At 42.4% G+C, this 12,445-nt stretch overlaps 1 protein-coding gene across 2 annotated transcripts in view; it reads left to right on the top strand.

The window, feature by feature from the left end:
• The window catches only part of CPSF4L (cleavage and polyadenylation specific factor 4 like), a 498,262-nt gene that overhangs the window by 416,475 nt on the left and 69,342 nt on the right, over nt 1-12,445 (top strand). For both annotated transcript variants that reach the window (XM_044085126.1, XM_044085125.1), the window contains one exon: nt 135-362. In XM_044085126.1, coding sequence (XP_043941061.1) covers nt 135-362 — 228 coding nt within the window. The remainder of the gene's footprint in view (nt 1-134; nt 363-12,445) is intronic.

Raw genomic sequence — 12,445 nt, 5'->3', positions numbered from 1 at the left:
AGAATAAAGAATGATTATGCAAAACATAAGTAAGCAAATATTTTAACTTATAAATAATGAGTTCAGAAAAAAAACATGTCCTAATTTGTTGCAAATTTCTAAATAATGTTACAAATTTCCATCTGTCACTACAGAAATCCAGCCATGCACAGATGTCTATACCTTCTGCTCCACCTTCTATAATGGATGATATGGTGCCATTTCCAAGATCTCAGCCATTACTGCTGCTGCATGGGATGCCACAGTTTAATCAGCTCTCTGCTATGAGCCTCATGCATTATCAGCTTCGAAACATACAGGAAGTCATGGCAGCATCAGCCCGATGTGGAATCAGGCCTCTTGAACAGGTGACATGTTTCAAGGTAAGAGCCCTATGTGGGGTAAATGTAAATAAATGGCATACCTATTCTGAACTTATCTTTATTCTCTTGCCATACACTGTAACATTAGATGGTAGTTAAAAATGGTAGCTAAAAAAACAAACAAAAAAGAAACTGGTACTCTACGGGCTTTCATAAAATCGTCTAAGGCCAGCTTCGAGAGAAAGATTGCACAGGACACTAAGGATAATCACAAGGCTTTCTTTAGTTGTGTTAGGAACCTGGGTGGAAATTCCCAGATATGCTTAGAATTAGTCCAAAATGACAAAACATACACCGAACCCACAGACATTGCCAACATCCTAGCTGACAGGTTCAGCGCAAACTTCTCCCCCCCTTCCCCACCAAAAGGGCAAATATCTATCCCAGCAGAGTGCTTACCCCCCTGACATCTCAGATGCTCAGGTAAGAGCCACCCTCTCCAAAGCAAAAAACACAGCATCAATGGGACCAGACGGTGTCCCGGGCTGCGTCCTACATGAACTCCAAGAAGAACTAAACCCAAACATAAAACTACTGTTCAATCTCAGCCTTACTACAGGATATGTACCCAAAGAGTGGCGTACAGCAACAGTGGTCCCTCTCCACAAAGGCTGTGCCTCAACTGATCCTGGAAACTATCGCCCTGTAAGCCTGACTAGCTTGGTCTGCAAAGCTATGGAAAGGATCATCATGGACCTCATTAATAAAGATATTGGGGACCTACAGACACTGGATCCTACCCAGTTCGGCTTTGTTAAGGGCAGATCCTGCCTCTTAAACCTGGTTGATTTCTTTGAAACAGTCACCAAGGCCATTGACGAGGGGAAGGTGGTCCACACAGCCTACCTGGACCTTGCAAAAGCCTTCGATACAATACCCCACTCGGGCATTATAGATAAGCTCACCAGCTTAAATATAAACCCCTATGTCACTAGATGGGTTGCAAACTGGCTCAAGGACAGAACCCACATGGTTAGAATTGCTGGAGCCATGTCAGACTCCAAACAAGTTACAAGTGGCATCCCACAAGGCTCAGTCCTGGGACCTCTCTTGTTCGGTATATATTTCTTGGAGGTACAGGCTAACACGGAAAGACTGTGGCTGACCAAGTTCGCAGATGACTGCAAACTGGGCGCCATAATCGAGACTCTAGCCGACACAAGCATCCTACAAAAGGGCCTCATAGAAACAGACAACTGGTGCCAGAGCCATGGCCTCAAGCTAAACGCCAAAAAGTGTATAGTCATCCCCTTTGGCAAAAACAAAGTGCCCACAAATTACCACATAGGAGGTAATCCATTAAGTACGGAAGAAGTAATTAGGGACCTGGGGACCCAAGTTGACAGCAATCTCTCATTTGACAACCACGTGGCCAAAGTGGTTAGAAAAGCATTTTATATAGCCCACCTAATCATGAAGGGATTCACATCTAGATCAGGGGAGGTCATCGTGCCTCTTTACTCATCCCTCATCCCTCATCAGGCCCATAATTGAGTACAATGCCCCTTTTGGGATGTACCTTACCAGACACCTGCAGCAACTGGAAAGACCCCAAAAGTACCTCACCAAGAGGATCAAAGGGCTCAAACAGATGCCATATGCTGCCCGGTTAAAGAAACTCCAGCTCTACTCAGTGGCATACCGCCTGCTCAGAGGCGATCTGTGCCTGACGTATAAAGCCATGTCCAACCCGGAATTAATGGACATGCTGCACCTCAGAAAATCCAATCCGCATCGAAATCCGGCCGAGAGACTTGAACCTCAGCACTGAAATAAATAGGACGTGCTGGAGGGACAGATTCATAACCCAGAGACTCCCTTCACTCTGGAATAAAATCCCAGTCCAGGTTAGGCAGAGTCCCTCATTGACTCTCTTCAAGAGGAATCTTGATGAGTGGATGGGAGATAGTAGGTTTACCCCAGGTATCACTTCTGTGTCACTGTTAGACAGAGGCACAGTATACTAACCTCGAAAAAGGGCATAGCAAAATTCCTTTAAAATGGGTCTGGCTAGGCTTATAAATGCCCTAGGGCAGATAGCCTAGTATGAACCTATGAACCTATGGTGACTGATGTATGTTCACTTCTGCTCATTGCCAGATCCCAGCTACAGCTCATACATACTGCTTGACAGAACATCCATGCCCATAGCTCTCTGTGCTGCCTGCAGGGCCTCTGAGACCATCCTTGCAGTCAACTGCAGAAGCTGAGCTTCTTCCCTCCAACAGGATAGGTGGTTTGGCAACAACCACTCACTGGCTTCTCCAGGATCCATTTCATTAAACAATGCCAGGTTGTGTGGGTCAGAGTCTTTTATCCTACCTGTTACACGGCACCAGCAAAACTGTACAAACTTTACAAATCCTTCTTGTTGGAAATACTTGCACTAATGTGATTGGTCAGCCATGCAAGAAGTGAGCCACCTGCTGATCTGGCTAATTCAGGAAGTAAGATCCTTTTTCAAGAGCCAGTGAATTATGCATAAACATTAATTGACTGTTGTGTTGTGTCTTTCGGCTTATCCCAGTTAGAGGTCGACACAGCGGAACTCCGGTCCGCTAATGTTTAGTAGTGGATTTTTACATGCCGAGTTACCAGCCCTGATGCACAACCTTTAACGAAGGTACACCCATTCACTCATGCATCCACACAGAAGATGCTCTAGCTGAGAATCGAACGGGACAATGTCTTGCTGTGAGGCGACAACGCTACCGCAGCACCACTACCAAGCAATTGCAAATGTATTCCTTTTATGGTCTTTGCCCAAAATTTAGACTCAGTAAAAGAAAATCTTACTAATTTTAGTAGTTTGGCTTTTTCACCTAGTGTTTTTGCACAGCTCTGTGGCAGCTTTACTTAAATAACTGTGTTTTTATTTCATCTAGCTGCAGCCCTGTAAATATTAATGCAGGAAAAGTCCGTGTTTAAAAGTGCAGTGGCTCATCATGCTAAAATAAATACATTTCTAGACACGACATACAGCAAATCATGGAAAACTGATTAAGTAGAAGAACCACCCCTAATGGCTCTATAGAATGGCTTTGTTCCAGTTTAAACATTCATAACTAAATGCAGACATCAGATTGTAATGTGGAGTTGCATCCCTCTTATAGGATACGTAATGTGGTATCCCATAGAATTCTGCACATCTTATCATAGTAAATGTATTAAACATACTATGCCTCTAGGTATATTTAGAGATAAAAACAAAGTGCTTCAATATAGACTTTTATTCTGAGTTGTATTCCTTTATTAAACTATAGAGAAATGAATGTAGCAGAATTGGGTCGTATGAGAAATGTTTTTTTCTGTAAGGAGGTGAAATCTGTTTTGGGTGAGTTAACTTAAGCATGATAAGCAGTATTTCTTCAGATTTTGTCTGGAGTGGTCCACTCATATCACCTGAAGAATTGTGCTTGTATTTTGTATCCATTTGGGGATTTCTTAGCACATTAGAATCTGTATTTATTTTGAGAAGAGAATATTAGAGAGGCTTATTATAGGCTCTCTGATCATAATCAGCTTGACATGGATGTCAAGAAATTCACCTCAAGAGAAACCTCAAGAGGTGAATACTGACATCCCTTTCAAGAATACATAAGCTGGGTTGTAAAGAGACCTCTAATCACAATTCTTTGTAGTGCATTAAGCTTTACCTGCTCCCATTTACTACAAAGGTTAGGAAAAAAGCGCTGGAGCCCCAAGTGCTTTACAGCTTTGAAAGCTTTAACACTCTTACTACTGCCACACAGAGAGCAGTCACCACAGAAGAGTGGTGGGAAACTCATCATCCGCAATCCCCTTTTTCCCATTTTTCTACATGGGGTTGAGCTGTCTTGTTAACTGTCACCATCTCTCTCTCGATTAAATGCCACAATCTTGCCTTGTTTGACACTCATGCTTGACTGTTGCAGATCTTCTCTTACACAATCCATTTACCTCTTTGCCGGATTCCATTATTTCCTCCTTCCCATCTGTCCCAGATCTTCTTGACCAGACTCTTCTGCTTTTCTGCACATGTGCCCAAACCACTGTAATGTGTTAGCTTTGAGCTTTTCTTCAATTGGAGCTACTTTGGTTTCTGATGTTATGGTGGGAAACTGAAACAGCTTTAAAAATTGTTAAACACGGCCTCTTCTGTATGAAGCTGTTAGCATTTCCCAGTGCTCTTCTCTGTGGCTACTGACTGCTGTTAATACTATAGTATAGCATGCGAGTAAAGTTCAATAGTGGTGAGGGATACTTGACAAAAGCTTGTGAAGCACATTTCTGATACAAGAAAAGTTTTTAACAAGCCTGTCTTTAACCCAGTTTTGAAGTAAAACCATGCTGCTCAATGAACTACTTTTGTAATTCGGTATATTTTGATGACTCTATGCTTACCACATGGAAGCTGTAACAACATCAGTGACTGGCATATGCTGGTCTCTTATTCACCATCTCCCAGAATATTTCATTCCCTATTAACTCTGAAGTTGAAAGTGAAAATGTAATTTATTATGTAAAGGTAAACAAAAAAACTGTTATCTGTAGACATATAAATAGGATTAAACCAGTAAAGTTTTACCACAGACTCAGTTAAAAGGAAGCATAAATAGTAATGAAAATATTTTCTGTGGAAGTTCTGATACTTACTTGATGCCTTCCAGCAATAAACAATTCTTTATGGCTATACTGCTCTTCTGACTTAATTTTCTTTATTCCTTAACTTTAACTAATGGCTGTGGTTTATTTTCATCAATTAGTAAAATCATATCCACAGACACCATAGGAAAGAATATCACTGGTGAGATCAGATCACAAACTAATCTCGCTGGAGGTCCTCATCCCACCCCCACCTGAAATAAAAAAGACCACAGTAAAGAACTGACTTCACACTTCTAAAGACTAGTGTGGTCTCCTTTAAGGCCCCCGAGCCGGCAGAAAACAGTACTCAAGCCGCTGAATCACTTACAAATGCCTTCTACCAGCACCTGCAGGACTGCATGGATAAGGCAATCCCAAGCAAAACAAAGACTCTTTGTACAAAAGGCAAACGTCCAGTCTGGTGGACCCCAGCCATAAACAAACTCTACAACAAAAGGAGGAAGCTACTACAAGATAGAGCAAAATCCTTAAAAGGTAAGACACCCTTGATCACTATAAGTAAAACTAAGAGCTCTCATAAAATCATCCAAAGCAAATTTTGAGAGAAAAATAGCTAAAGACTCAAAAGACAATCATAAGGCCTTCTTTAGCTATGTTAGAAACCTGGGAGGAAACTCCCAGATATGCTCAGAACTAGTTCAAAATGATGTGAAGATTACTGATCCTACAGACATTGCCAACATACTGGCTGACAGGTTCAGTGCAAACTTCTCCCCAAAAGGAGAGATATCTATATCTTGCAGCCCCCAAACATCTCCAACGCCCAAGTGAGAACTGCTCTCTCCAAAGCAAAAACACAGCATCCATGGGACCTGATGGTGTCCCCGGCTGTGTGCTCCACGAACTCAACGAGGAATTAAACCCACAGCTAGGACAGCTGTTTAATCATAGTCTTACCTCTGGATAGGAGTGGCGCACTGCAACTGTGGTCCCACTTCACAAAGGCGGTGCCTCCACCGACCCTGGAAATTACCGCCCATTAGCTTGACAAGCCTTATCTGCAAAGCCATGGAGAGGATCATAATGGACCTCATAAATAAAGACATAGGGAATTTGCAGACTTTGGATCCATCCCAGTTTGGCTTTGTCAAAGGCAGATCATGCCTTCTAAACTTGGTTGACTTTTTCAAACAGTCACCAAAGCCATTGATGAGGAAAGGCAGTCCATACAGCCTACCTCGATCTGGCGAAGGCCTTCGATACAATACCCCACTGTATCATTGAAAAACTCATCAGCTTAAATGTTAACCCATACATCACAAGATGGGTTGCAAACTGGCTGAGTGACAGAACCCACAGGGTCAGAGTTGCTGGCACCATGTCAGACTCAAAGCCTGTCACAAGTGGTGTACTACAGGGCTCAGTCCTGGGCCCACTCTTGTTTGGCATCTACTTTTCCAGTACAAGCAAACACAGGAGGGTTATGGCTGACAAAGTTTGCAGATGACTGCAAACTTCGGCCATAGTAGAAAACACATCTGACACAGATATCCTTCAGAAGGGTCTCACAGAAACGGATAACTGGTGCCAGAGCCATGGCCTAAGTTAAATGCCAAAATGCATAGTCATACCCTTCGGAAAAACAAGGTTACCCTAGCTACCAAATAGGTGGCAATCCACTGAGCACAGAAGAAGTTATCAGGGACCTGGGGACCCAGGTTGATAGTAGTCTGTCATTCGACACCCATGTAGCTAAAGTAGTTAGGAAGACCTTCTACATTGCCCACCTTATCATGAAGGGATTCTCATCTAGATCAAGGAGGTCATAGTCTCCCTATACTCATCACTCATCAGACCAATGATTGAGTACAATGCCCCATTCGGAATGTATCTGACCCGACACTTGCAGCAGCTGGAGAGGCCACAAAGTTCCTCACCAAAAGGATAAAGGGTCTCAAACATCTGTCCTATGCTGCCCGACTGAAAGAACTCCAGCTCTATTCAGTCGCTACCGCTTGCTCAGAGGTGACCTTTGCCTAACATACAAGGCCATGTCAAACCCAGATTTGATGAATATGCTTCACCTCAAAAATCTAGATCCGTCAGAGTCACAAGGCGGGAGACTTAAACCTCGACACGGCTATTAATAGGACGTGCTGGAGGGATAGATTCATCACCCAAAGACTCCCTATGCTGTGGAATAAAATCCCGGTATATGTGAGGCAGAGCACCTCGCTGGCCTTGTTCAAGAGAAATCTTGACCAATGGATGGGAGATCGCAGATATACCCCAGGGATTACCTCAGTGTCACTGCTCAACAGAGGCACAGCAAAATAATGGGTATAGTTCCCCATACTAAAGGGGTGGCGTAAGCCACAAAACTATGGGCTAGGCTTGTAAATGCCCTCGGGCAGATAGCCTAGTATGAACCTATGAACCTATGAACCTATCTCCAGGGATCCGGCAAAGACTCCTACCCTTTCTGCGCCCCTTGGAATGACAATCCCCTCATTAGAAAAGATACAAACTCAGTTCTATTACCTGTGAGCTCCCACTCTCTCCTGCCCTGGAAAGACAATATCATCCACCAAAGTATCTTTAGACCCACAGACACCACAGGAAAGAATATCATCTCCACGGAACCAGCGAAGACTCCTACCCTTTCTGCGCCCCTTGGAACGTCAATCCCCTCATTAGAATGTTGCATTTAGTTAACTATTTCTGTTAAGAGCTTAGTATTACACCCTACTAGCGCACGATAGCAGCCATCTGCAGACCACTTGTACCCCCAGTCTAGCCACGCTCTTATAAATATTGTTCTCTTAATTACAAAGCTACTTTACCATTATTTTTCTGTGAAGGACTCTTCTCTACTGTCTTTCCCCCTATTGCCACTAGGTGGCACCCTATACCTATAACATAGCATACCGTACCTTTTTCACCTCCTTCATTCCAAACTCAGTTAAACCTCTATGTTCAGCCATTTTTACCCAGTTTTTTCACTACCCTTTGCCTGAAACTCCTAAAATAACCCTTGCCCTGCCCAACTTACATTTCTTCTGCTTTTACTCTGCAAACCCTCTTTAGCAATCACCTACCTCTGAACTGTAGTCTTGTACAGCCACAGATTGTTTTTGCTGATGTGTCTTGTCCATCCTTTGGCGCTCTTTCCCACCTTTTTCCCCCTCCTCTTACCATCCCATACACTTCCCTTTATCCCCTCTCCCTAACACAGCTTCCTCCAAAAGCTTACTTTATAGCAGGAGGAGTGTGTGGCGCCATATTTAAATCCCCTAGTCCAACCTGGGGTAAGCCTTCGTCTCTGCTAAGCGGTCCTGTGGTCTGGCTGCTAGTTGTGCCTTATGGTAAACTCAATGTTTTGTTGCTGTACTGTCGTTACTGTTTTTAACTACTGTATACTTTTGGATATTGCTCAGCTGTTTGGCTCCTTAGCGTTCTGCTTGTACACACGCTGAAGGCTTTAGTGTTAAGTTCTGACACATGCATCACAGGGTCACATCTTTATACTGTACTGTTCTGAGCAACTAGCCTGCAACTCAAACCCAGCACTCTTAGTTTTATGTGTAGAACGCACTGTAATACCCAATGCAGATTGCTAGCTTCATTCTTTTTTATGCGTGGGAACACTCGCTCATCTCTGCTGGCTTATTAGCCTGCCATATTAGAGTTACTTACTGGCACATTCATTACTGTGTTACACTTTGATACTTTACAATGTTTTAGCTAATTGAACAAAGCACCACTACCAATTGGCGTGGAACGCTATTAATTGCCAAGCTCAGACACTTAGCATCGTTTTCTAATGCGTGGTAGCACACGCTCAGTACTGTCAGCATTTTTTAGCCTGCCATAGTTTAATTGCTTACGTTTAACAACTATTGTACTGTATTTAGTAACCAATGCTGGAAACTGTAACTGGAACTAATGTTTAGCAACTATTGTACTGTATTTAAATTCCAATGCTGGCAACTGTTACAAGCAATTTAACTTATAAGTGTTAACTGCACGGAACTGTTGAGCACAGACTAATACCACTCTTGTAATGTGTGGAAGCACATGCTCAATACTGTTTGGTTTTGGCTTGTTACACTTGTGTTTATAAGCGTCCAGTTAGATATGGTCATATACATCACTGTTTGCTTTTAGCCTGCATTATTTGTTACAACAGTGGCTGCTTATCTAAGGACAAGTTTTTGTCGCCTAATTTATCTATGTCTGTTAAGACCCTGCTTGCGACTCAGTCTCCTGATTGCAAGGAATCCTGTGTATTAATATAAGTTTCCCAGGCATATTTTAACTGTTTATTACCTAAATGCTTTAATGAATAACAGAAAGAACCAATACTGCCTGTTCGATATTCTTAATTTGTTTGCTTGTGCCTTGTTTTCCTTTCTGCTACTGCTGTCCTTTCACTGTATTCCACACGCTACCCTACCTGAAAACTAGCTGATATCCAACTTTTGCCTGTGTGCGGCCACAGTGTTGGTTGTGTGCAAAGTGCTTTTTTACTTTTCTCTTTTCCTGCCCTTGCATACCATTCCAGGGTCCGAAAGGAGACTTTTCACCCTTGTTTCATTTGGCTGTTATGGTACCTCCACCTACACTCACATCTGTACTAATCTCCTAAAGGTATTTTTCTTCCCTTCTCGTCTAACTATATTTCACTGCTCCTTTGTACTATCCCCTCCCCTCCTACCTCTAATACAGTACCTGACTCTCACTAATTATCTTGTCCTTCTTTTTTTACAGTCTACTACCTGTGGGCTCCCACTCTCTCCTGCCCAGGAAAGACAATAATATCCACCAAAGAATCTTTAGACCCACAGACACCACAGGAATGAATATCATCTCCAGGGAACTGGCAAAGACTCCTACACTTTCTGCTCCCCTTGGAATGACAATCCCCTCATTAAAAACTATACAAACTCAGTGTACATAACCTTATACTATGATGTTGCATTTGTTAACTATTTCTGTTAAGAGCTTAGTACTACACCCTACTAGCGCAAAATAGCAGCCATCTGCAGACCGCTTGTACCCCCAGTCTAGCCTCACTCTTTTATAAATATTATTCTCTTAATTACAAAGCTACTTTACCATTATTCTTCTGTGAAGGACTCTTCTCTACTGTCTTTCCCCCTGTTGCCACTAGGTGGCACCCTATACCTATAACATAACATACCGTACCTTTTTCACCTCTTTTCATTCCAAACTCAGTTAAACCTCTATCGTTCAGCTATCTATACCCAGTTTTTTCACTACCCTTTGCCTGAAACTCCTAAAATAGCCCTTGCCTAACTTGCATTTCTTCTGTTTTTACTCTGCAAACCCTCTTTAGCAATCATCTACCTCTTAACTGTAGTCTTGTACAGCCACAGATTGTTTTTTGCTGCTGTGTCTTGTCTATCCTTTAGCTCTACCCGCTCCATTCACCCTGCGGGCTCACTCCACTCCCCTACCCCCAAATCCCACCCACCCAGAGCACCCAACCTTATACTTCCATAGACACACCTCCAACCAATAACCTACATTATCTCATCAATCAATTAAATATTTTACCCCTGATTTTTTTTTTTTGCCCAATAGATCACCTAAACTTTAGACAGCTTCGAAATTGCACAAAAAGAGCTATAGTCCTTGACAAAAAAAAACTATTACCACAAACTCCAACAATCCCAACAGCAAAACCCACAAAAGTTCTGGTCAGGAATCAACAAACTGCTGCATCCAGGTCACTCCAAAACTCCTACCCCTTCTAACCCAACTCAAAGCACTCCAAACCTAATTGCTGACACTTTTAATAATTTTTTCTCTGAAACTGTCCAATCCCTAGCTAACACCTTACCACCTGCCACCACCACAGAATCTCCTCCGCTAACCAATCTACCCCAAACTTTTCATCTCCAGCACATTCCCACATCCCTCATTCACACTGTACTTCATAAACTAAAACCATGTACACCATCAGCTGATCTCCTCCCAGCTGAATACCTGCAAATTCCAGCAGGAGTACTAGCCTACCCAATCTTCATCCTAATAAATAGAACCATTACTGAATCCTACATCCCATCTCTCTGGAAGATCTCACATATTATCCCCTTGCATAAGGGAGGCAACTCAAATGAACTCTCAAAATTCAGCCCTATAGCCCTTCTCTCACCCCTAGCAAAAGTTATGGAGAGATGTATTGACCGTCAACTACTTCATCTCCTCCTTGAAAATAACCTATTAGTGGACTGCCAACATGGTTTCAGGCCTTTCCACAGCACTACCACTGCACTCCTATCCTTTACTGACTGCATTAATAAAATTAGAAATAATAACCTGCTCTCTTCAGCTCTCTTTATAGACCTCTCCAAGGCCTTTGATATGGTGAACCACCAATTACTATCAAACATTCTCAAATCTCTTTCAATTGATACTCAAGCAGTTAAATGGTTTCATTCATACCTTGAAAATATACAACAAGCAGTGTGCTGGGAGAACAACTTATCCTCCCAGCTCCCGATCACTCTTGGAGTCGCACAAGGATCTATTTTTGAGTCCATTCCTCTTTAGTATTTTCATTAATGATCTCAAAACCTCCCTTCCCCAAACCACCTGCATACAATATGCCAACAATTCAACTCTAATCTGTCCTGCTTCCTTCCAACTTGAACTCCAAAACAGGCCACAAACTGTATTCACCTTAGTGGAAAAGTGGTTCCACCAACGATGTCTCCTCTTGAACCCAAAAAAACCCAAAACTACTAGTGTTTACGCCTACACAGAACACCCCTCCACTCAATCTCTTACTTACCTCTAATAATGTTACTGTCTTCACTCCCGACACTGCTGCTAAACTCCTAGGTGTAACAATAGATAATAATCTCAACTTTGTCACACACATTAACCTAACTATTAAATCTGCAAAGAGAAAACTTGGTTTCCTGTATAAACTCAAACCATTTCTCACAGCCTCTGCCAACATTACTATTTCTCAAACTCACCTGATTGCAACCCTCGTCTATGCCTCCCCCATATATACAAACCTAACCAAAAGCAATTTAAATAAACTGGCAACTTCTTACAACAACATAACCAGATTTGCCACAGGTACCCCATTTAGAACCCACCACTGCCAAAATCTGAAACTACTAGGATGGCTGGAAATACAAAATCAGCTACTCTACCAGCAACTCACCTTTATCCACAAGATCTTACACCATCCCACTAATACACCTATACTCAGTGACCTCCTCAATTCTTATCAAAACCTTCCAACCCTATGTTCCACAAATAGATTACAAGTAGCCACCTTAAAATCTAAAAACAAATCAGGGGAATGTCTGTTTTCTAACTCTGTTGGTAAAACATGGAACAAACTCCCAACTGAGCTAACTTCTTCCACATCAACCCACCTTTTCAGGAACCAATTAAAATGTTTCTTAAAATCCCAATGACTTTGCCCATTCACCAAGCCTGACTGGTACTAT

The sequence above is a fragment of the Protopterus annectens genome, chromosome 10.part0, assembly GCF_019279795.1.
Source record: "Protopterus annectens isolate FY-2018-M chromosome 10.part0, PAN1.0, whole genome shotgun sequence".
Lineage (NCBI taxonomy): Eukaryota > Metazoa > Chordata > Ceratodontiformes > Protopteridae > Protopterus > Protopterus annectens.
The sequence above is the reverse complement of the archived record's forward strand: the minus strand, read 5'-3'. Positions and strand labels throughout refer to the sequence as shown.